The sequence below is a fragment of the Myotis myotis genome, unplaced genomic scaffold, assembly GCF_014108235.1.
Source record: "Myotis myotis isolate mMyoMyo1 unplaced genomic scaffold, mMyoMyo1.p scaffold_m19_p_12, whole genome shotgun sequence".
Lineage (NCBI taxonomy): Eukaryota > Metazoa > Chordata > Mammalia > Chiroptera > Vespertilionidae > Myotis > Myotis myotis.
In genome coordinates, this window is record NW_023416316.1 from 47,326,798 (window position 1) to 47,352,169 (window position 25,372).

At 34.7% G+C, this 25,372-nt stretch overlaps 1 protein-coding gene across 16 annotated transcripts in view; it reads left to right on the forward strand.

Annotated features, from left to right (window-relative positions):
* JAK2 (Janus kinase 2) overlaps positions 1–25,372 on the forward strand; it is a 103,865-nt gene that overhangs the window by 34,480 nt on the left and 44,013 nt on the right. For 14 of the 16 annotated variants that reach the window (XM_036331048.1, XM_036331052.1, XM_036331050.1 and 11 more), the window contains 7 exons: positions 10,470–10,593; positions 12,308–12,425; positions 14,889–15,034; positions 20,664–20,985; positions 21,762–21,881; positions 23,805–23,962; positions 25,240–25,351. In XM_036331048.1, coding sequence (XP_036186941.1) covers positions 10,470–10,593; positions 12,308–12,425; positions 14,889–15,034; positions 20,664–20,985; positions 21,762–21,881; positions 23,805–23,962; positions 25,240–25,351 — 1,100 coding nt within the window. Of the gene's footprint in view, positions 1–447; positions 500–10,469; positions 10,594–12,307; positions 12,426–14,888; positions 15,035–20,663; positions 20,986–21,761; positions 21,882–23,804; positions 23,963–25,239; positions 25,352–25,372 lie in introns of those variants that run through there. The other 2 variants (XM_036331060.1, XM_036331061.1) reach the window with 2 other exon arrangements.

The window sequence follows — 25,372 nt, forward strand, 5'->3', positions numbered from 1 at the left end:
AGCTTCAATAGTAGGCAAAACTTTCCTTATATACACCTCTGTATCTTCTCATTTATGATACTGTTTTACTAATTATATCTTTATGCATTGTGTGCCCATTCGTATAGATTTATAATTATTGGTTTATGCATTTGTCTTTTAAATCATCTAGGTAAAAAGAAGAATTATAATAAAAATCTAATAATACTGGCTTGTATATTTACCTATGTAGTTAACTTTAATCAGAGTTCTTTTTCTTTTTTATTTTTTTTATTTTTTTTATTGCTTAAAGTATTACAAAGGGTATTACATATGTGTAATCAGAGTTCTTTTTCATTACTTTGAGTTACTCTCTAATATCTCATCATTTCCACCTAGAGTTATTTCTTATAGGGAATATCTATTAGATGTGAACTCTTTCAGCTTTTGTTTACTGAGAATGTTTTACTTCCTTCTTCATTTTTGAAGGATAATTTTGCAGATACAGAATTCTTGTTTGAGAGTTTTCTCTTTGAATGCTGTAAGTATGTCATTCCATTGCCTTATGACCTGAATGGTTTCTGATGAACAATTGGCTTTGAGTCTTATTGAGGATTCCTAATCAAGAATTTCTTGTATGTAATGAATCATTTCTCTCTTGCTGTTTTCAAGGTTCTCTATTGTTGGCTTTTGACAGTTTGATTTTAATGTGTTTTGGTGTATATCACTTTGCATTTGTTTATCTTGGAACTCACTGATCTTCATGGATTTGTGTATCTGTGGGTTTCATCAAATTTGGGGAGGTTTTGCCCTGACTGGTTTGGCTCAGTGGATAGACCACAGGCCCTCAACTGAAGGGTCAAGGGTTTGATTCAGGTTAAGGACATATATTTTGGTTGTGGGTTCTATCCCCAGTAGCAGGTGTGCAGATGGAGGCTGATCGATGTTTCTATCTATCCCTCTCCCTTCCTCTAAAAAATCAATAAAAAGTTAAAACAATGGTAGGCTTGGGCCATTATTTCTCTAAATATTCTTTTGTGTCTTTCTCTATTTTATCTTCCTCTGGGACTCCCATATTATACTCTGTATAATTTCAGTCCTCTGAAATTTTTGACTGTCCTGTGATTCAGATTATCAGGCAAGTTTTAAAAAATGTGTTACATACATTTGAAACATCTGGGTATAGTGTTCTCTAAATTTAAACTACGTTTAAGGTGGTTAATAATTTAAAATGTTTGTGTCCTTTTATTTTTTGCCTTCTCTCATGTTTATAGATTTTGCATTTGTCTGTTTCTATTCTGGTTCCATTTGCTTTTGCTTCATATATTTTGAAGCCTTGCTATTAGTTGAACACAAATTTAATATTTTTTGTCTTTCTGTTGAATTGACCCTCTTATCACCATAAAGTGTTCCTTTTTACTTTAACTAATACTTCTTTCTTAAAGTTTAGTGTTCTTACCAGCTTTCTTTTACTTTGTGTTTGTATGATATATCATTTTCCTTCTTTTTAGCTTCAACTTATATATATCCTTGTAATTAAAGTATATCTTTTAAATAGCACAAAATCTTTTTTATAATCCAGAATCATAGGCTGTGTGTTTTAATTGGCTTGTTTACATTTATATATAATGTAATGTAATTACCAATATAATTGTGTTTAAATCTATTATCTTGCTATTTGCGTTGTTTCATTTGTTTTTTATTTTCCTTCTTTTTAAAAAATATATTTTTTATTGTTGGTATTATTACAGATATCTTTCTATTTTACTTCTTTCCTAATATTTTTAAAGGTCAATCAAGTATTTTTTAAAAAAATTTATAGTTTCCATTAGATTTTTTGTTAGTTTTTATATTATTCTATTAGTGGTTACACACTAATAGGATTTTGCTCAAGGCAGGCTAGAATGATTAGGTATCACCTGGTGGCAAGTAGAGAAAAGGAGTTTGATGATATATCAAAGATGGGGAATTCTTGCTAAAGGGACTTATCAGGATTCTTGCTAAAATTGGAGTCTGTGAAGAAGTACATGTGGTCCTTTTTGGGCAGTGGTTTCAAAGGAGCCTGACTAAAATTTGATCCAGACAAGAAAGAAACCATCAACAAAACAACAAGAAAGCCCACTTGTATAGGAGAACTTATTTGCCAATGTTACATCCAATAAGGGTTTAGTCTCCAAAATTTATACAACTTATACAACTTAACAAAAGGAAGATAAACAGTTCAATAAAAAAAATGGGCAAAGGATCTAAATAGACACTTTTTGAAAGTGGACATACAGAAAGCCAAGAGACATACGAAAACATGCTCAAAGCCACTAATCATCTGAGAGATGCAAATCAAAACGACAGTGAGGTGCCACCTCACACCTGTCAGAATGGCTATCATCAACAAATCAACAAATGACAAATGCTGGAGAGGATGTGGAGAAAAAGGAACACTCGTGCACTGCTGGTGGGAATGCAGACTGGTGCAGCCACAGTGGAAAACAGTATTGCTTTTCCTCAAAAAATTAAAAATGGAACTCCCATTTGACCCAGTAATCCCACTTCTAGGAATATATCCCAGGCAATCAGAAACACCAATCAGAAAGGATATATGCACCCCTATTTTCATAGCAGCACAATTTATAATAGCTAAGATTTGGAAACAGGCTTAGTGCCCATCAGCAGATGAGTGGATTAGAAAACTGTGGTACATCTACACAATGGAATACTATGCTGCTGTAAAAAAGAAGGAACTCTTACCATTTGCAAGAGCATGAATGGACTTGAAGAGCATTAATGCTAAGTGAAATAAGCCAGTTGGAGAAAGGTAAGTATCACATGATCTCACTCATTTGTGGAATATAATGAACAACATAAACTTATGGACAAAAATAGATCCAGAGACGTAGCAGCATCGAACAGATCATCAAATCTCAGAGGGAAGGTAGGGAAGGGTGGGAGGGAGGGGGTAAGAGATCAACCAAAGGACATGTATGTATGCGTATAAGCATAATCAATGGGTACAGACAATAGGGGGGTGAAGGCCTATGTTGGGGGTTGGTTTGGGAGAGGTCAATGGGGGAAAAAGGAGACATATGTAATACTTTCAACAATAAAGAATTAAAAGAATATCACCTCTCCCCTTTACTTCTATGTTTTCTTGGGTCTTCACCATCATACTTATTCTCTTGAATTATAATTTTCCAAAGATTTCTCTGTACTATATACTACACTGTGAGATCCTTCAAGCTAGGCACTATTTTTCATTTTTGTATTTCCCACACCCATCTTGTGCTTATTATAGAATAGGAACTCCGTTAATATTAGTGGAATGATGACTGTTCTTACTCTAGAACAGCGGTTCTCAACCTGTGGGTCGCGACCCCTTCGGGGGTTGAACGACCCTTTCACAGGGGTCACCTAAGACCATCGGAAAACACATACGTAATTACGTATTGTTTTTGTGATTAATCACTATGCTTTAATTATGTTCAATTTGTAACAATGAAAATACATCCTGCATATCAGATATTTACATGATGATTCATAACAGTAGCAAAATTACAGTTATGAAGTAGCAACGAAAATAATTTTATGGTTGGGGGTCACCACAATATGAGGAACTGTATTAAAGGGTCGCGGCATTAGGAAGGTTGAGAACCACTGCTCTAGAATGATATGAAACTACACCACAAATCTGGTAATGACTTGGAAAAGAAGAAACACATCGAAGTGATTTTAATAAATAAAAATAAAAAGAATTTGGACTTGGTATATAGGGAAAGAAAAGGGAATTAAGAATGACAGAGAAATTTCTTTGAGGTCCTATTATTTCAATACAATGTATATCTCAAATACAGTGTCACTGCCTTTTTTCCTTTCTAGAACAACCCAATCAAAATGAAATAAGTATTAATATATAATTGCCATTTTGAAATAAGTATCATTGTGACTAAACATGACTATAAGCATTGTCTTTTGTTATTGCAGGGCTGATCTAACCATTTTCTTTTGGTATATACTCCCTTTTTTCTGACCCTTTTGTACCAATTTATATGGATACATTCATTTTCCTATTTTGATACTTATAATTAATTAAAGGAGTCTTTCTTATGTTAAGAAATCATTATTAATCATTTAAAAAAATCCTGATGACTCATAGTGTGAATTCACTTTTCCTTCTTTGTGTAGTTCATCTATTGTTTGAAAATCATTACATTTTGTTCTGAAAAATACCTTTATCAACACATGCTAAGAATAGTAGTTCCATATATAATTTTGTTTATCCTATATAATAAAAGGCTAATATGCAAATCAACCGAATAGTGGAACAACCGGTCGCTTTGATGCATACTGACCACCAGGGGGCAGATGCTCAATGCAGGAGCTGCCCCCTGGTGGTCAGTGCACTCCCACAGGGGGAGTGCTGCTCAGCCAGAAGCCAGGCTCACAGCTGGCAAGTGCAGTGGCAGTGGTGGGAGCCTCTCTTGCCTCCGCAGCAGTGCTAAGGATGTTTGACTGCTGGCTTAGCTGTCAGTCGGACATCCCATGAGGGCTCCTGGATTGCAAGAGGGCTAAGGCTGGGCTGAGGGTACCCCCGCCCCCTGAAATGCACAAATTTCATGCATCAGGCCTCTAGTATGGTTATATATATATATATTTTTTAAATATATTTTATTGATTTTCCACAGAGAGGAAGGGAGAGAGATGAGAGTTAGAAACATCGATGAGAGAGAAACATCGATCAGCTGCCTCCTGCACATCCCCTACTGGGGACGTGCCCGCAACCCAGGTACATGCCCTTGACCAGAATCGAACCTGGGACCTTTAAGTCCGCAGGCTGACGCTCTATCCACTGAGCCAAACTGGTTTCGGCAAGTATGGTTATATTTAAACTAAATGCTAGCTCTTTGTTAAGGTTCTTTTCCCAGTATTTTCTCTTTCCAAGATAATCTCATACCAGGTTTTTTATGGCCCCTTCATGGGGAATGTCCTTTCCCACTGTGTCTTTTATGTACTTAGAACACTGATTTATGTGAAATATTTTGCAGATAGAGGAGAGGGTAGTACTTTTAGATAAAAGAAGTAGTATGTGCAATGTACAAAGACATGGGATTATGATGCTAACTACTTGATTATATGTTATTTGAAAGTTCAAGTTTAAAATATTTTTTCAATTCAGAATTTGTGTGGATCAAAGTAATATTCAGATAAAATAACTATTTGCTATCTACTTATTGTTATTTTTAAATTTAGAAATTACAAGTCATTATTCTCTAGTTTCAAGATGACTTACATGGTGAACCCTTATTTTGGTATGGATAAGTCTCTTTTTTCTCCCTTTTCACCTTTCTTTTTCTTTTTGACATGAGGGCTTACTGTTTTTATTTAATAAATTCTTTGAAAAAGTTTTTTGCTCACTGTACTCTTACCTTTTTTCTTAGTTCCATCCTGTTAACTTTCATTTTCTTAGTTCCATCCTGTTACATTCCATTCATAATCTCTTATGATCCTTTTATACTTTTTTCCATGATCATATAATCACATAATGGACACACTATGTCACTTTCTCCCATAAACAGTCATTAGGATTTTGAAGCTATTATTTTATAAAATGGAATCATATTATATATTTTTGTGTGTTTTTTGCTTTTTTTATGAATATATGCATTGTGAAAAATCTATTTAAGCCAACTGCTTTTGAACTAGCTCATTCTTTTATTTAATTTCATAACAGTCCATGGCATGGATTTTACTACCCTAATTTTTTTCTTCTGCTCTTGAATTTACATTTTCTTATTAATCTACTGCACTTTTAGGAATACATAGAAAAGATTGCTGGATTTAAAGGTTTTAACCATTTTTTACTGATACTAATTTCTCAAATTTATATCAATATTGCTTTCTCAGAAACTCTACCAGTTTACATTTCTAGCAGTTACATAACAGTACCCTTTTTTCACCATTAATCAGCAATAGATATTATTTCTCTTACTATTTTTGCTAGTTGAGTGGGTATAAAGTGATGTCACATAATTTTAATTTGCATTTTCTTCAATACTATGTATTAGGTATTACCATCCCTTCACATTTTATTAGTCTTATAAACTTGCTCTACTGTGAATAACTTTTTTCCATTTATCACTTTAATTTTTTATTTTGCCTTTTTAATTTTGATTTCAGTATTATAAAATATTTTAAGTAACCCTTTGTATAAAAGTATAATACATACCAGTGTACTCACTACCCAACTTTTCAAATCTATGATTTTGCCATTTTACTGCAGATTTTTCTCCAGTACATTATTGTGATAAATTATATTAATGGAGTTTTCTAATTTAGTCATTTTTTGCAGTCTTAGGGTGAATAAACTTCGTTAATACAATAAAACCACATTGTTGGCTTTGGTTTGCTAATATTTAGTTTAGGATTGTTAGTAACTATTTTGGTAAGCAAGATTATCCTTTTATGATGTCTTTGTCCGGTTTTGGTATCATGGTCAAACTAAATCCACAATATGTGCCATTTTTTCTGTTCTCTTTTTTAATTCTCTGTAATTAAGATTTGAATTGTCTTTCATGTTTGGTTGAACTCATATAAATTTCCTCTGGGCCTTATGGAGGTTTTCTTTTCTTCTTTCTGATTCTTCCTTATTTCTCTTTCCTTCTTCCTGCTTCTTTCTTCTCTTTTTTTTTTTTTTTTAAGTGGGAGATTTTTTTTTTAATGATTATAGTTCTTTTGAAGTTTAAATCCATTTTTAAAGTTATATATTTTTAAACTGTTCATTGTCTACATTTTCAAATTTATTGGCATTTATTTTAGCACTCCCTTTTTGCCTTCAGAACTTATATTTAAAAAAATTCTTAGTGTTTGTGTCTTCTTTCTTTTTTGATCAGAGTTGACAAAGGTTTGTTTATTTAGTCATTGCAAATAATCAGCTTTTATCTTGTTTATTCTCTTTATTAAATTTTTATCCCTATTAACTCCTATTGTGTCATGTTCTTCTTTCAGCTGTCTTTGGGTTATTCTGTTGTTTGCTGACTTGACTTAGATAATTTAGATCAGTCTGTTATTTTTTAATGTAATCAGGTTAGAGCTCTAATTTTCCCTCTTGAGTATCACAATTATATTTTATAATTTTTTTTTTAATTTGATGTTTTCTTTTATTTGACAAGTTTTTTTCTTTCTTTTTCTTTTTTTTTTAATTAAATCTTTATTGTTCAGATTATTACATTTGTTCCTCTTTTTTTCCCCCCCATAACTCCCCTCCTCCCAGCTCCCGCCCCACCCTCCGCCCTCACTCCCCACCCACTGTCCTCTTCCATAGGTGCACGATTTTTGTCCAGTCTCTTCCCGCATCTCCCACACCCCTTTCCCCCCCAAGAATAGTCAGTCCATTCCCTTTCTATGTCCCTGATTCTATTATGATCACCAGATTATTTATTCACTTGATTCTTAGATTCACTTGTTGATAGATGCATATTTGTTGTTCATAATTTGTATCTTTACCTTTTTTTTTCTTCTTCCTCTTCTCAAAGGATACCTTTCAGCATTTCATATAATATTGGTTTGGTGGTGATGAACTCCTTTAGCTTTTCCTTATCTGTGAAGCTCTTTATCTGACCTTCCGTTCTGAATGATAGCTTTGCTGGATAAAGTAATCTTGGTTGTAGGTTCTTGGTATTCATCACTTTGAATATTTCTTGCCATTCCCTTCTGGCCTGCAAAGTTTCTGTTGAGAAATCAGCTGACAGTCGTATGGGTATTCCCTTGTAGGTAACTGGGTTTCTTTCTCTTGCTGCTTTTAAGATTCTCTCTTTGTCTTTTGCTCTTGGCATTTTAATTATGATGTGTCTTGGTGTGGTCCTCTTTGGATTCCTTTTGTTTGGGGTTCTCTGTGCTTCCTGGACCTGTAGGTCTATTTCTTTCACCAGGTGGGGGAAGTTTTCTGTCATTATTTCTTTAAATAGGTTTTCAATATCTTGCTCTCTCTCATCCTCTGGCACCCCTATAATTCTGATGTTGGTGCGCTTGAAGCTGCCCCAGAGGCTCCTTACACTATCTTCATATTTTCGGATTCTTTTTTCATTTGCTTTTCCAGTTGGGTGTTTTTTGCTTCTTCGCATTTCGAATCTTTGACTTGATTCTTGGGCTCCTCTGGTCTGCTGTTGGGTGTCTGTATAATATTCTTTATTTCAGTCAGTGTATGCTTAATTTCTAGTTGGTTCTTTATCACAACATCGAGGGTCTCATTAGATTTCTTGAGGATCTCACTACATTTATCGGCGGTCTCACCAGTCTTTTCGAGGGCCTTACTAAGTTTATCAGCAGCTTCTAGACAGTTCTTAAGAGACCTTAAAAGTGTGGTTCTGAACTCAATATCCTCCATTGACAGTTTTGTCCTGTTTCTTTGTCTCCGCATTTTTTATGCTTTCTTGGTGCACCCCCTAGTGGTCTTTGTCCGCAGTCTTGTTGCCTTTAAGCCTTGATTGATGTCGGCAATACCGGGGTGATTTGACCTCCAGGCTAACTGGCTATGAGAGTCTGCTGTGTCTGTAGTGGGAGGGCTTCTGTGCTGGATCTCTAGGGAAGTGCTAATCTAGCGTTTGCCTGAGGCTATCCGGCAAATGGCGCTGCGCAGGGCTTGGGCGGGGCGGGTCCCCGGGGATCTACAGGGCAGGCGGAACAAGCAGTTATGGCGACTCTCAGTTCCTTCCCCAGGGGCTCTGCCTCTCAGAGCCCCAGCAATGGCTGCAAACCTCGGAGAGAAAGCTGCCTTCGAGTTCCGACCGAAGCCAGACAGTCCCGTTTCTCCCGTTTGAGTCTCGGTCCCCAGAGACTCACCCGGATCTGGAGCTCAGAGTCTGAAACTCCCTCCCAATTGAAAACAACAACCGCGCCCTCCGCCGCCAGCCCGCTCCGCGCGCACACTCCGCACCTGAGTATTTTACTTCAGCACTGTGCCTCCTCTGAGTCTGGGTATGATATTCTCTGTCCTCCTAGTTGTAGAATTTCCACTCAGCCAGCCTTCCCGTGGTTCTGGGTGATGTCCGTTCTGTCCTTTAGTTATATCTCTGAAGTGGTTGTTTGAGGCAGCGATCTCCAGCGTTAACCTATGCCGCCATCTTGGTTCTATTTTCTATATTTTATAATTTTTAACACATGGTATTAGTGATCATTTATTATAAATGTTCTTTAATTTCAGTGACCTGTGAGATATTTAGAAGTATTTGTAGCCTCTATTAGTGGGTAGAGTGTTAGCCTGTGGACTGATGGGTCCTGGGTTTGATTGTGATCAAGGGCACGTACCTTGGTTGCTGGCTCCTTCCCGGCCTGGGCCCGAATCTGGGCATGTGCAGGAGGCAACCAGTTGATGTGTTTCTCTCACATTGATATTTTTCTCCATCTTTCCCTTTCTCTTCCACTCTCTCTAAAAATCAATGGAAAAATATCCTCAGGTGAGGATTAAAAAAAAGTATTTGTAAATACAAGGATGAATGCAAAGATGCAGTTTCAGAGTTTTTACTGAATAAGCTTTTTATATGTAACTTACTGAAATTATTACATTTCTATGAGTAGACAGTTGTTTTAATAATTTAACTATAAATTTAAAAATTTTGTTGTCAGTGTGTCAAGTTTGTATCATTTTTGCCTACAGTGGAAAAGAATGAAAATGTCACTAAAATAAAAATTCTCTTGTTTTTTGAGGCTTATGTTTAAAATAAATTTTAAGTATTTATTTCTGAATTAAGTCAAGCATGATTAGAGAACATGCTATGTATGATTATTCTCTGGCATTTTGGGAAACTTATTTTTAGTCTCCATATGATTGGTGTGTCTATATGGGTGTGTATGTGTGAATGTTCTATATGTGCTGGGAAATAAAAAGCATTATTGTGTGCCTTAGATATTTTATATGCTTTTATAAAATTCAGTGGCCTTCAACTTTTTGTCCATGCACTAGTACATCCTAAAATATCTTTGAAAAAAAATTACATACTCCTGCATTTTAAGTTGACAATTAAAAATTTTTCTAAATTTAAATAGGGCAGAGAACTTAATTACTAGTGTATTGTGTAAAATTTGATATATAAAAATAAGGCTATTTCACTGTTCTCTTAAAAGTATCCAGTGAGTTCTAAATATTAATTACTTTCAGTCTGCAGGCTGACGCTCTATCCACTGAGCCAAACTGGTTAGGGCTAAATATTAATTACTTGATGTGATGTCCTTATTATCAATTTAAACACACTGATTTAAATCAGTTTATCTGTAGAGACATCAAAAAATTGAATAATTAAAAAAATTTGTTTGGAAAAGTCCCAGCAGTCATGTTTTAAAATATAGGGCAAATTGATATTTAATTAAAAATTCAGTTATAGTTCATGTTGAACCAAAAAATTTCAACTGCTACTGCATTTTGTGCTGATTTTGAATTGTTACTTTAGACCCACTATAAATTATAGATGTTATGTAAATGTACTTTTAACTATCTGTACTCATTTCTTTTTCTGCTTCTTTCTTAGGAATCACACCTGTGTATCATAGTATGTTTGCTTTAATGAGTGAAACAGAAAGGATCTGGTATCCGCCCAACTATGTCTTCCATATAGATGAGTCAACCAGGCACAATGTACTCTACAGAATAAGGTACTTTCTTCAGTAAAGTGATTCACCTTAATGGCAAAAGAACAAAGTGGGAGAAATTATTGAACATTTTTAAAATTGTAAGGTATCTAATATCAGAGACTACAGCTAATGAGCATTTAATTTTTTTCTTCTATGACTCTTTGTTAGAGGAATAGTCCAGACATGTTTTTTAACTAGAATGCTCTGAAAATAAAGCTGTTCTGGTGAAATACTACTTTACCACTTATAATTACATTTTTAAAAGGTGATCATGACTTTACTAGCAAAATCCTAAATGTCTGGAATATTTCTAGTTTCCTAGGAAATTAGATGTTTTGTGCAATACAATGTTATCTCACATCTCTTCTTTTTAATAACTTTTTTAAAAGTGAAAAGGAGGTTTTGCCAGTATTTATTACAGTCACAAATAATAAAGTTAATCCTATATAATAAAAGGCTAATATGCAAATCGACCGAACAGCAGAATGACCAGTCACTGTGACGCACACTGACCACCAGGGGGCAGACACTCAGTGCAGGAGCTGCCCCCTGGTGGTCAGTGCACTCCCACAGGGGGGGGGCGCCACTTAGCCAGAGCCAGGCTCACAGCTGCCTAGTGCAGCAGTGGTGGCAGGAGCCTTTCCCACCTCCGCGGCAGAGCTAAGGATATCCAACTGCTGACAGCACAGGGAGTGGGCCTAAGCAGTCTAGTTTATTTAATAATTTATGGTAAAATTAGTGAAATCCAGAGGTACTTTTCTACTCAAAAGGATGAAACAAAGAAGTTTGACCCTGGCAGGTGTGGCTCAGTTGGTTGGGCCTTGTCCCATGCACAGAAAGGTTGCTGGTTAGATTCCCCAGTCAGAGCACATGCCTATGTTGCAGGTTTGATCCCTGGTAAGTGGCATGCAAGGAGGTAGCCCATTGATGTTTTGCTCTCACATTGATGTTTTTCTCCCTCTTCATCCTCTCTCTCTCTGAAAATTAATAGAAAATCTTAAAAAGTTAAGTTTGATCTGTGGCTCGTACTTATGAAATAGATCCATTCAATGCATAGAGTCAGTGTTGCAGTAAAAAAGAGCATGGACTTTTTCATAACTTTAAAAAGAAAGGTGAAGGAATCCTTAATTAACTAAGACTCAAGAGAGACGTCCTTACCATGATAAAGGGTATCTATAAAAAACATGTATCAAATAATATTCTTAAATGATAAAATGTTTGTTAGAAGCAGTCTCTTTAAAATTAGGTAAAAGATAACCTTAGTTACTGCTTTTGTTTAGGATTTTAATGGAGTTCCTAACCAATAAGACAGGAAAAAAAGTTTAATAATTGAGAACAAAGAAGCAAAAGGTTATTATTTGGATGTGATATTATAAGCATATTTCTACATTTCTCTGCTTCCTATTATTCTACAGTCTATGCATGGAAGAAGGCAGTATATTGATTTTACACTTAGATTTCTTGTATTTTCTACCTATATTTTATTTTCTTTTTTTTTCTTTTTTTTTTATTGCTTAAAGTAATACAAAGAGTATTACATATGTGTCCAGTACCTATATTTTAATTATGGTTTTATCCAGATTTCCTTTTGCTGTCAACTTGTATTTAACACTATTAACTGTGTTTTCTGATTATGGGATAATACCTTTCGTTATGCTGGAAGTGGTTATATGTACACAGTATGTTTATATTTGATTTATTTGGAGGCTGACAGATTGTTTTAACTGTCTTGTAGATTTTACTTTCCTTACTGGTATTGTAGCGGCAGCAACAGAACTTATCGGCATGGAATATCTCGAGGTGCTGAAGCTCCTCTTCTTGATGACTTTGTTATGTCTTACCTTTTTGCTCAGGTATGATATATTATCTACTTTTCATGTGTTAAATGATAAATATCTCTTAGAAAAATCTTCATATATGAGAAAATTGTTCCGTCTTGCATAGCAGGTATAGCTAGGTAACAAAATGAAGTCTTTATTACTAATTTTTAATCCTATGGTTTATGGACAATAGAATTTATTTCATAGAGATTCCTTGAATTGACCATTTTGAACATCCTTCTTCTTTTTTTAGTGCTTTAAATTATTTTAAGGATTTCACAAAGTTTTTGACTGAGTTTTATAACATGATTCATGTAAACATAAGTGGCTGGAACATAGGACAATAAAATATCTTTAGAGAAGTTTGATTTTTAATTCCTGAACAAATTCAGACTTAAATAGTGGGGAGTGAAATGTAAAGAAACTTGGTAAGTGCATAAAAAGTTGAGCTATAATAGCTTGTGTAGCTTCTCAGGGGAGGTTGGCTAGCTGATACTGAGTCTGAGAGCTTTGTTCTAGTTATTTGTTTATTAATACTATTATGTTAATTTTTTGTAGTGTATTTGAACAATGCTTTTTTTCTCTATTACCTTGATTTAAACAGTAATTAAAATGTTTTATCATTAAATAACTTTTGTTTTTATGTGCTAGAAGACTGAGTAGAAACTAAAGAAAGAAAATATATTTGTACTTTTGGGTAAAGATATGTTCCTGTTATTCCCCATTAAACAATAAGTTTCCATATCCCTCTCCTCTGGCCCCTGACAGCCACCTGTATACTTTATGTCTCTATGAATTTGCCTATTTGAGGTACCTCATATAATTACAGTTATGTAATATTAGCTCTTTTGTGACTGGCTTATTTCTGTTGTAGCATGTGTCAGAATTTCCTTCCTTTTTAACCAGTTAACTGCCACACGTCCAAAATTGAAAGCATCCCCACATGCCACGATATTTTGAATTTAATTGCATCTATAGATGCTTATGGCGTACACAGGTTAAGGCTGACTCTTCCCTTGTACACAGTATCACGTTTTGTTTATCCATGCATCTGTTGATTTGAGTTGCTTCCACCTTTTGGCTCTTGTGAATAGTGCTGCAGTGAACATGGACATACAAATATCTGAGACCCTGCTTTTAATTTTTTTGAATATACTAGTATATCCAGAAGTGGAATTAATTAAATGAAATGGTAATTGGTTTTTAAAAAATTTTTTTTGAGGAACTGCTATACTGGTTTACATAGCAGCTACATCATTTTATATTCCTAGTATCAGTGCACAAAGCATTTCAGTTTCTCCACATCCTTGCCAACACTTACCTTCTATTTTTTTAATAATAGTTATTCTGGTAGGTGTGAAGTGGTATCTCATAGTTTTGATTTGCAATTCCCTAATGATTAGTGATGTTGAATGTTTTTTCATAAGCTTGTTGGCCATTTGTATATCTTCTTTGGGGAAACTATTCAAATCCTTTGCCCATTTTAAAACCAGGTGGGTTTTTTGTTGCGTTATAAGTGTTCTTTGTACATTCAAGACATTTACCCCTTAATAAATATATGTTGCAGATATTTTCTCTCATTCTACAGGTTTACTTTTCATTCTGTTGATTGTGCCCTGTGGTGTGCAAAAGTTTTTAATTTTTATGTAGTCTAATTTATTTTTTTCTTTGGTTATCTCTGCTTTTGGTGTCATATTTGAGAAGTCATTGCCTGATCCAATATCATGCACTTTTCTTCTACATTTTTTTCTTCCTTTCTTTTCCTTCCTTTCTCTCTCTCTCCCTCTCCCTCTCCCCTTCTCTCTCTCTTTCATTAACATGTTATTGATTTTATTTGGGGTGCTTTCATGTTTCTAAACTCAATTGGGACAAGTTAGGACCCAAGGAAAACTAGCTGGCTTCCACTTCCTCCAAGGGCACCAATAACTGACCTTGATACTGAAATTTGGCTCAGGAGACTTAGAGGATAGAAATTTCAGGCCATGATGAACAGTAGAGGGATTTTTTCATATAGAAAGAGAGAGAGAGAAACATCAATTTGTTCCACTTATTTATGCATTCATTGGTTGCTTCTTGTATGTGCCCTAATGGGATCAAACCTGAAACGTTGGCTTATTGGGACGGCGCTCTAACCAACTGAGCTATCTGGCCAGGGCCCTTAGTATAATGCTTTGAACATATTTGGGACTCAGTACATATTTAATTAATATGTATTTTAGATTAGGCAGTTTTGATGTAGAAGATATAATTTAAAGATAAAAGCAATGAAATAGATTGATATATATACTCTCTAGTTGGGAACCAATTTTAATCCATTTCCATTTGCAAAATAACTTATTAAAATTGTATGGAAAAATGGTTGAAAATCAAAAGAGGTTGTATTCTTTTTAAATATATGTGTTCTGGAAATTATATTATCAGTTAAAATATGATAATAGATTAAAATGTAATATTGAAACTTATGAAATATTTCCGTCTAAATATTTTTTCCTTTAGTGGCGGCATGATTTTTTGCATGGATGGATAAAAGTACCTGTGACTCATGAAACACAGGAAGAATGTCTTGGGATGGCAGTGTTAGATATGATGAGAATAGCCAAAGAAAATGATCAAACCCCACTCGACGTCTATAGCTCTATCAGGTAATTTCCTTATGTAAATCCATATACATAAATGGAACTGTTGGACTTTCTATATGATTTATTTGTACTTAGTGAACTTCCCCATACTTTTTTATTTTATGATTAAAAGTTGTATGGGTAAGTTTTCCTTCTGTGCACAACACACACTTTCTTCCAGTTTTATTGAATATTGACATAAACACTGTATAAGTTTAAGGTCAAGGGGGAAAAAAGGAGACATATGTAGTACTCTTTGTAATATTTTAAGCAATAAAACAAAATTAACAAAAGTTTAAGATATACAGCATAATGACTTGACTTACATATATCGTGAAATGATTACTACTATGAATTCAGTTATAACATCAATCATTTCATATAGATAGAAAAAAACGAGAAAGAAAAAAATATTTTTTCCCTTGTGATGAGAACTCTTAGAATCTACTGTCTTAACAACATTCATGTATACCATACAGCAGCATAAACTGTAGTCATCATATTGTACATTGTATCTGAGTAGTACTTATTTATCAAAGAAATTATTAAAAGAGTTGGTATACTATAGAAAATATAGGTGTTCGATACCTATTTATTATTTGATTTATTTATTCTAAAAAGGCTAGGTAAGGTCAGAGGCCTGAAAAGAGCACCTGGAGTCATAATTTCTACCAGCAGATCCTCACATATTCTGTATAAATAATTCTGAATCAGAATGTCTCTAATAGTGTCCATATTTTACTTGAATTACTATCACCTGAGGTTCCTGCTAAAATGGAAAATTCTTGGGCTCTAACCCAACAATTTGGATTTAGTAAATCTGAGGTGAGGTCTACAAATAGGAATTTTTATAAGTGCTCCAGGAGATTGAAAAAAAATAAGTTTTATTGAAGTATAATTGACATAAAATTGTAAGATATAGTTAATGTAAAAACATTCAAACCTGTAAAGAATTTTTTCTAAGTGTATTTGAGCCAAACTGTTGACAGCTGCCAGGAAGCAGTATCTCAATGGATTGGGATAATGCTCCAGAGAATGGCGGTTTTTTCCATCTATTTTTATATATGGCAATCAAAAAGAGGGAATGCAGGTGGGTTACATGATAGATTAGAGATGTGTGAGAAAGCAAAGTGGGGGTGGAGGGGTGGGGCAGAACCTCTGGGATTGGATAAAAAGTAAAATGATAGACACTTATCTGTCCTCATGCCCAGGTACATTGGTTGTACCCAAGGGGTCTGGAAAAAGACAAGTTACAAGTTACCTAGACATTTCAAGGATAGGTTATCATAGGTGCAAAAAGACAGAGTCAGTTAAGGTAAAGATTGACCTTGTCAGTGAAGATACCGGCCTAGGACATAACTACCCAGCATAACTGCTTTTAGTTAAAGTTTAATTTCAGGCCCTCCTTTGTGGTTACTTTTCCCTGAGAGTGTTAGGTTAGCATGTGGCCCCTTTCATCCACAATATTTAAAGTGTACATCATCATGATTTGATATACATTGTGAAAGGATTCCCTATGAAGTTTATTAATACATCCACCACCTCACATATTTATTTTTTGAGTATTGTTGTGGTTTTTTTGGGGGGGGGTGGTGGTGGTGGTGGCAGGGAGAGACTTTTTAAGTTCTATTCTTTTTAGAAAATTTTACCTATACATATATAGTGTTGTTAATTAGTCAGTGTGTTGTACATTAGATCCTCAGACCTTATTCATCTTATAACTGATTCAGCAGAATCTTCCACAAGTGAAGCATACTCCACACACTTCAAATTATTCTTCTGCATATTGAATTTTGACAATCATGCCAAATATAATTTTTTAAAATTTCTTTTTAAAATAATTCTTTATTGTTGAAAGTATTACCAAATACAGTTTTTGAAACACTACTCTTGCAGCCCAGCTTTTATGGCTGGAAAACTTCCACTCTTTTTAAAGATATATAGGAATATGGATATATAGTATATAAGATTGCTTTGGTTTTTTTTTTAAGTCTGAATATGAAATAATATGTCTTACCTATTGCATATTTACCAGAGTAAAAGTTTGAAGATGCCATGAATCTGGTTAAAACTCCCTTTATTCCTTGAAATGCTTCTCTCAATGATGGACTTAAGTCACTGAGTGTGTTCAAAACAGTTCATATGCAATTTGCAGGGTATCGATTTCTTGTTTCCCTCTTTGGTTTTAAGTGTTCCTTTCTTGCTTTCAGATGTTCATTAAGCCTTAACTTAAGGGTAGGAGCTATAGGGTATGATTTCAGGAATTCACTGAGGAATCTAGAAGATTTCAAAGCCCAAAGGAAAAACAAAACCATTTCTGTTTTCACTAAGGCCTCATTCATTTGTTCATTCATTCACTCAGTAACAGCATTTATTGAATACCTGCTATATGCCAGACCATAGGAGAACAGAGTCAGGGGAGGAGCATTTTACATACCATTGATGGAAACTAAAGGAACTGAGGGGAACACAGTTAAGGAACAGAGAAACCTTGAATTTTATAAATATGAAGCCATCTCTAGGCTTATGCTTTGGTGGAACACTTCTGCTTTGGAGACCATGATATTGCCCAAAGTCTTGGCACAATCCTGTGGTTTCTTAATGTCAGGAATTATGCCCTCTCTTCCTCTCCCTATATTATTTAGTCCAGTGTCCTAAACTCAGTGAATGTTTAGTAATGGTATTTCTGTGGTTTTTCTTAATCAGGATATAAATGCATCTGCAAATTCTGCATTATTTTTCTTTTAAAATTATATAGATATCAAACATTCATTATAAAATTTCATGGTATTTTAAAACAGTTTTATTGATATATATTTCACATACTGTAAAATTCACACACTTAAACTGTACAATTCAATATTTTTTATTGATTTGTAAGGAGTCTATATTTGGATATAAGACTACATATATAAGTTATCATATATATGTTTTGCAAATATTTTCCCATTCTGTATATTGTTTTTTTCACTTTCTTAAAAGTATCATTTGTAGCACAAGAATTTAAATTTTGAAGTAGTCTAATTTTCCAGCTTTTTCTTTTGCCTGTTGCACCATGATATTTTAATTTGATAAATAATTTATGCCTGTCCTGAAGTTAAAAACATACCTGCCTTGCTTGCCTTGTTAATATAATTTAACTCACTGATAGTTTCTGAATTCTCATTTAGTGTTCATTTCTGAGAAATAAAGACTCTGCTCAATGTTAAAATATTTAAGATTAATGGGAAAACAGATGAATTATTAGTTTGGGGCAGAATCTGTAATAACAAAAGGGTAATATGCTAATTAGACCAGACATCCTTCTGGACATCCTTACTTCCGGACAAAGCTGCAGTGGGCAGGGGCGAGGCAGAAGTGGCAGAGGGCCCCGGCCGTGGTGGTGGTGGGCAGGGGCCAGGCCAAGGCTCTTGTACGAATTTCGTGTATCAGGCCTCTAGTTAAATAAATAAGCTGCTTTGTTCCCAGAAATATCCAGTAGAGTATGGAGCTCTGATTAGTATAACTAAATACATACCCTTTCCCAGACTTAAAAAGAAAATACATGAAAGGTGCACCTCTTTGTATCTGTGCCTGTGTGTTAGGTATGTCTGTGTCTGTCAGCACAAGCCTCTATGTGCATATGAACCGCATGTGTTTGTGCATCTGTATGTGTTAAATACTTAATTGTTTGTTATTGTTAATCCTCATCCAAGGATATTTTTTCCATTGATTTTTAGAGAGAGTGGAAGGAAGGGGGTAGGGAGAGGAAGAGAGAGAGAGAGAGAGAGAGAGAGAGAGAGAGAGAGAGAGAACGAGAACACACATCGATTGGTTCCCTCCCGCACATGCCCTGACCTTTCTGGGAATCAAACCTGCAACCCAGGTATGTGCCCTTGATGGGGAAACAAACCCTCTACCCTTTGGTGCACAGGCCAACGCTCTAACCACTAAGCATACTGGCCAGGGTGATACTTAATTTTTTTTTTTATTGTTTTCAGAGAGAAAGAGGGAGAGATAGAAATATCAATGATGAGGGAGAATCATTGATTGGCTGCCTCCCACATGCCCCCTGTTGGGGATTGAGCCTGCAACCTGGGCATGTGCCCTGACCTGGAATCAAACTGTGACTTCCTGGTTCAATGCTCAACCACTGAGCCACACCGGCTGGGTGATACTTAATATTTTGTATGTCAATCCCTAATTGGGCCAGCCCTGGGCGGCTGGGCAGCTGCCATCTGAGGCTTGTCTGCACCTCGGGCATCAGCTGGGCAGCCACCATCTGAGGCTTGCCTGTGCCTCGGGCTGGCCCTGGGTGGCTGGGGGGCTGAGGAGACTGTGCGCCACCATCTTGTGACTGTGGGCGCTGCCGCCTTTGAGGGCATGATAGTCAATTAGCATATTCCCTCTTTATTGGCTGTGGGCACCGCCATCTTTGTGAGGGTGTGACTCAATTAGCATATTCCCTCTTTATTCGATAGGATAGGTGACTATGAATTTACGATGCAGCACATGTACCCTGTCAGATAACTTTCTCCAGCAGCGCTGGCTGTTTACAAAACAGAGAGTTCCTCCAGGGACTTACAGTGGAGAGTGTGTGTGTTGGGGTTGGGTGGGTGAGGGGAGTAGGGAGTAGGAAGTGGTAAATTGGTAAATGTTTAACAACCTGTTCTTGGTGAGGTGGCAAGAAAGGTCTGGTTTGTAATTTTTGCTGATATCCATGGATACTCCCTTCACAGCCAATCTCAAGGTATCAACTTGATACCACTGAATTGGGAAGAGATGAGCAGTAGCAAACCCTTTTCACCACTCATATATGATAGACATTCATAATCTCAAAAGCATAGATAGTAGTAAAATATAAAATAAAAATTTTAATGTAAAATAATTAGGAAGTAATATGTTTTGAGTACTTATTATCTATATTTTAATATATTTTATTCAGTTGTAAGTTTTTATAACTTAAATTTTAATGATGGCTGTTTAACAGCTCAAAATAATTCCTAAAGTGTAATAATAAGCTGTTAGCATTAGCTATTCCATCACCGGCTGTGTATACTCAAGTACAGTATAGAGTGATAAATGATGTTATGGAGCAGTGCACAGAATACTGTCAGACAAATCAGGCTGCATCTAGAGGTTCCAAAGGTTTCCTGGATTTGATGATGCTTGAACTGAGACTTGTACAATGAGTAAGAGCTAAACTTTTAGGGGCTGGGTGATGGGAAGAAGGATTGGCATATGTGAAAGGCATGGAAATTTAATATAGTTGTTTTTGCAGAAATAAAGTGTTAATTATTTGTCAGATATTTGAGCAGGAGGGAAATAAGTTATCCACTTTCTTTAGGATATTTTACATAGAGAAGGAAGTAGTACAAAAGACTCCAAATGAAATTGTTTGATTGCAAAAGAATTATTAGGATTTATTGAAGCTAGCCTATAAAAATGTTTATCCAACTATACATTACTGACTATATTCTGTGCAGTGAGAAAACTTGAAGTCATTTTCAAGGTCCACCATTTCTTACTTCTTTTCAGTGGTAACTATGTCATCTTTCTCCACTTGTGTTCTTATAGCACTTATCATGGAAAAAGGTGGTAAGTTCTCTTTTACTTTTGTTTTAGATTTATATTCCAAATGTTTTGTTTCACTGTGTGTGTTCTTTATGCCTAGCTATAAGACATTCTTACCAAAATGTATTCGAGCAAAGATCCAAGACTATCATATTTTGACAAGAAAGCGAATAAGGTACCGATTTCGCAGATTTATTGAGCAATTCAGCCATTGCAAAGCCACTGCCAAAAACTTGAAACTTAAGTATCTTATAAATCTGGAAACTCTTCAGTCTGCCTTCTACACAGAGCAATTTGAAGTAAAAGAACCTGGAAGAGGTCCTTCAGGTGAGGAGATTTTTGCAACCATTATAATAACTGGAAACGGTGGAATTCAGTGGTCAAGAGGGAAACATAAAGAAAGTGAAACACTGACAGAACAGGTAATTCTTAATGATATGTTCTCATTCTTTGTTAATTTAAGTAGAATGGCAGTAGAAGTAAAGTAATTTTAGTCATTTGAAACATGGCCTTGTACTTTTCTTCTCCCATTGATAGAAGTGTAAGTGTAGAGGTTATATCTATAGATCTTTTCTGATTGTTCTCAAATGTTTTTTATTTAATTCTTTATGACAAAATTAGTAATGGTATTCTTATAGCTTCAGAAATGGCATAAAGTTATTTTTAAGGTATTTTTGCCTCTTTATTTCTTTTACTATTTTTAAAAAATATTTTTTCTTTTACTATTATTGATATAGGAGGCATAATCATAAAACTTAATATCCTAGAAAAGGTTAATTTTAATTAATTTTATGATGAAGTATGGTTAAATAATTTAGTATGTCTTAGGATTGTATTATAAGTTTAAGTTTGTTCTTATCTGTTGTTAGATTATTATTAGAGATTTTAAAATATTCTAGTCTTCATTCTGTGGTAAACTTTTAATTTTCTGGCAATTGCTATTACTGTTGATTGGATTGAAGAGTACTAGAGCACACTTAAGATTTCTGGCACCCTTTAATGCTCTCATTTTTAAGTCAAAGCAAGATACAGTGTAGTCTAGGGTGAATATTGGGGGAGAGAATCCCATTTAATACTTACTTATTGCTATCAATACTTTTTTATCTTAAAGAATTTGTTAGTGAATGTTATATCATAAGTCTTATTTTAAAATGGCTCCATAGATTCTGTTTTTAATTTCAAATACTCTTAATTATAGGATTTACAGTTATATTGTGACTTTCCCGATATTATTGATGTCAGTATTAAGCAGGCAAGCCAAGAAGGCTCAAATGAAAGCAGAATTGTAACTATCCATAAGCAAGATGGTAAAAACCTGGTAAGTTTGCTTTATAACTAAATAATGGTTATGTTATACAGTTTTTAGAAGTATTTATTTTAATATCCAAGGTATCTTGTAGAAATTTTTATTAATAGTTTTAAATATAGCTCTAAATATCAGTTTAGTAAGCTTTTTTATTACATCTAGCTTTTTGTGTCACTACCAAAACTATCTTCCGATGGAGTTTCTTGTACATTAATGTGTTTTTCATTCATTTTTATGATTAGTAAAGCATTAGCTACTTTTTCTTCCTACTCTGGGTTGCACTAGTTCCCTGTTTTTCTTTTGTTTGTTTGTTTGTTTTGTTAATCCTCACCCGAGGATATTTTTCCATTGATTTTTAGGGAGAGAGGGAAAGAGAGGGGAAGACAGAGAGAAACATTGATGTGAGAGAAACACATCAATTGGTTGCCTCCTGCATGAGCCCTGACCAGGGCTGGGGCCAGGGAGGAGCCTGCAACTGAGGTACCTGCAACCGAGGTACATGCCCTTGACTGGAATTGAACCCGGGCCCCTTTGGTCAGCAAACTGATGCTCTATCCACTCTGAGCCAAATTGGCAAGGGCCCTGTTGTAGTTCTTATTCCTGATTATCATCTTTTTTTTTTTTTTTAACCTATGGATATGTGAATAATACCAGTCATACTGCCTAATTAAAGGAGAGAAAGAAATCAAAACAATACTACCAGGAATTTATATAGCAAAATGTAAACCAATCCCAGATCAGCCTGCCCAAGCTGTAAGACATGATTGATTATAAAAGATTTAACCCTTTCTCTTTTATTAAATATCTTCAGAAATCCCACTTATTTTAATTGAAATGAAATGTAACTAGACACTAAATGGGTCCAAGGCCAACTGTCACTACTTGATCCAAATTAAGCAGAGACAAGATTGAATCAATATATACTAATAAGCGTTTATTCCAATAATGCTGGCAGTATTGAGAAAGCAGCAGGTCATCCTGAATATCCTGCTCTCTGACCTTTCATTTCAAAAGAACTCTTCTGTAGGATTAGTGGGTGGGGAAAATCTTCAGTTAGTGAGTTCCCAGGGACTGCCTTTTTTCCTTGTTCTTGTAAAGATTAGCCCCGAATGCTGCCTCCCTTCAGATACGTTCTGTCCTTGATCTGGTCGCTGGGATACCTTATCTCCCGGGCTTGTTCTTCTTGTAACATGTGCTTCAGTTTCCCAGGGTCGGTAAGAAAATCTGTTTCTATTATATGCCCCTCCTCTATGAAAAAGAAATACATTATTTTATACCCTGCTTTTAAATGTCTTATTTATGTGGCTCTGTTTTCAGCTCCGATATTTCTTAACTTCCTGGCTTAAATGTCATATTAGTGTTATTTGATTATTTAACTTAAGTATCTGTATGTACCTCTCTGGCCAGTTCAGGTTTATATTACCAAAATTATAATTAACTTGCAACTCATTTTAGTCAGCAAGCTTTCCTGTTCTTAGATAAAAATATGAATTAATAGTGTGCACCTACTCCCTAGTAGACTATATATGATTTAAGTTTATATTGTATACATTTTAGTTTTTAGCATAAGTACTTTAACTTAGCAGTGTATATTTGGTATGTAAAAACAAATCATTATTTCTAATTAATACCAACTTATATTGGATTAGATAGATTTCTAATTGAGATAACTGGCATTTTTCTAATGGGGATACTGGAAAATATAGTAAAATTATGGATGTAGAGTGAATGATAACTGGAAAAGCATAATAAGCTTATGTTTAAGAGCGTCTTAAATATTAGAATAATTTATAATTCAAATTGGGCCATAAAAGACATTTGAGCAATGTGGAAAAAAATTTAGGAGAATTAATCTAACAACATGGAGCAAAGAGAATTTTCAATATGTAGCATGCAGTTGACTTTTTAAATGATACTTTTCTTTTCTCTGCTTAGGAAATTGAACTTAGTTCATTAAAGGAGGCTTTGTCTTTTGTGTCATTAATTGATGGATATTATAGATTAACTGCAGATGCACATCATTACCTCTGTAAAGAAGTAGCATCTCCAGTGGTGCTTGAAAATATACAAAGCAATTGTCATGGCCCAATTTCGTAAGTAAAACATAGTTTAAAAGTAAATTTTTGTTGTTGTTAATTTTCACCTGAGGATATTTTTCCATTGATTTTGAGAGAAAGAGAGAGAGAGAAAGAGAGAGAGGGAGGGAGAGAGAGAGAGATGTGAGAGAGACACATCATTGGTTGCCTCCCGTACGTGCCCTGACTAGGGCTGGGGATTGAGCCTGCAACCAAGGTATGTATGTGCCCTTGGCCAGAATTGAACCTGAGACCCTTTAGTCTGCGGGCCAACGTTCTATCCACTGAGCCAAACCTGCTAGAGCTAGAAGTAAATTTTTTAAATAGTAAATGAAATATTTACAAAAAAGGTTTTATACAACAGAGTGATGTACATAGGTTTAGGACAGTGATGGTGAACCTTTTGAGCTTGGCATGTCAGCATTTTGAAAAACCCTAACTTAACTCTGGTGCCGTGTCACATACAGAAATTTTTTGATATTTGCAACCATAGTAAAACAAAGACTTATATTTTTGATATTTATTTTATATATTTAAATGCCATTTAACAAAGAAAAATCAACCAAAAAAATGAGTTCGCGTGTCACCTCTGACACACGTGTCATAGGTTCGCCATCACTGGTTTAGGAGTTTAGAAAAAAAGAACTTAACTGAAGTTTTTTTGTAATAAAAGTCTATTTGCAATAAGATATAAATAATAATTAGAATTATTTAGGATATAATTTATTACCTGTATCTCAATCTACAATACTTCTTATTTGTATAATTTGAGTTGCCTAGGTGTGTTACGAGATAGTGATAGATGATTCTTGCTTTCATGTAAATTACATTTTGATTTTTCTTTCAAGATGTGCAGCTTCGATAAAGCATATAGCAGATTTTAAAAATCAGTAGTCTTTGTTACTTGCAATTGGTCTTCTAGTAGACTTTGGATTATATTAAGTATTAAAATAATGCACATAAATTTTTATATTAGAAATTGCTATGGTAGAAGAGACATAAGTGTTTATGAGAGTATTGTTTTTAAAATACTAAGTTTGCAATCAGAAGGCAGAAAATTCAAATAAATGAGTTGTTCTTTGTGATTTTGTGTGTCCTCTAATGCTGTTGATTTGTTTTTAAAGCAATATAATTGTCCCTTGAATTGGTTTGAACTTAATATTTTTCCTTACAAGATTATTGATAAACTTACAAAGTAGAGGAGACTTCTAAAAATTCTGAGTTTTAGATTTGACTTTTGATCTTTTAGATGATATCTTGCTATGTTATCATTCACATTACTTCTTTATGTTTAGAATGGATTTTGCCATAAGTAAACTGAAGAAAGCAGGTAATCAGACTGGACTTTATGTACTTCGATGCAGTCCTAAGGAGTTTAATAAATATTTTTTGACTTTTGCTGTCGAGGTTAGTATGTCACATTCATTA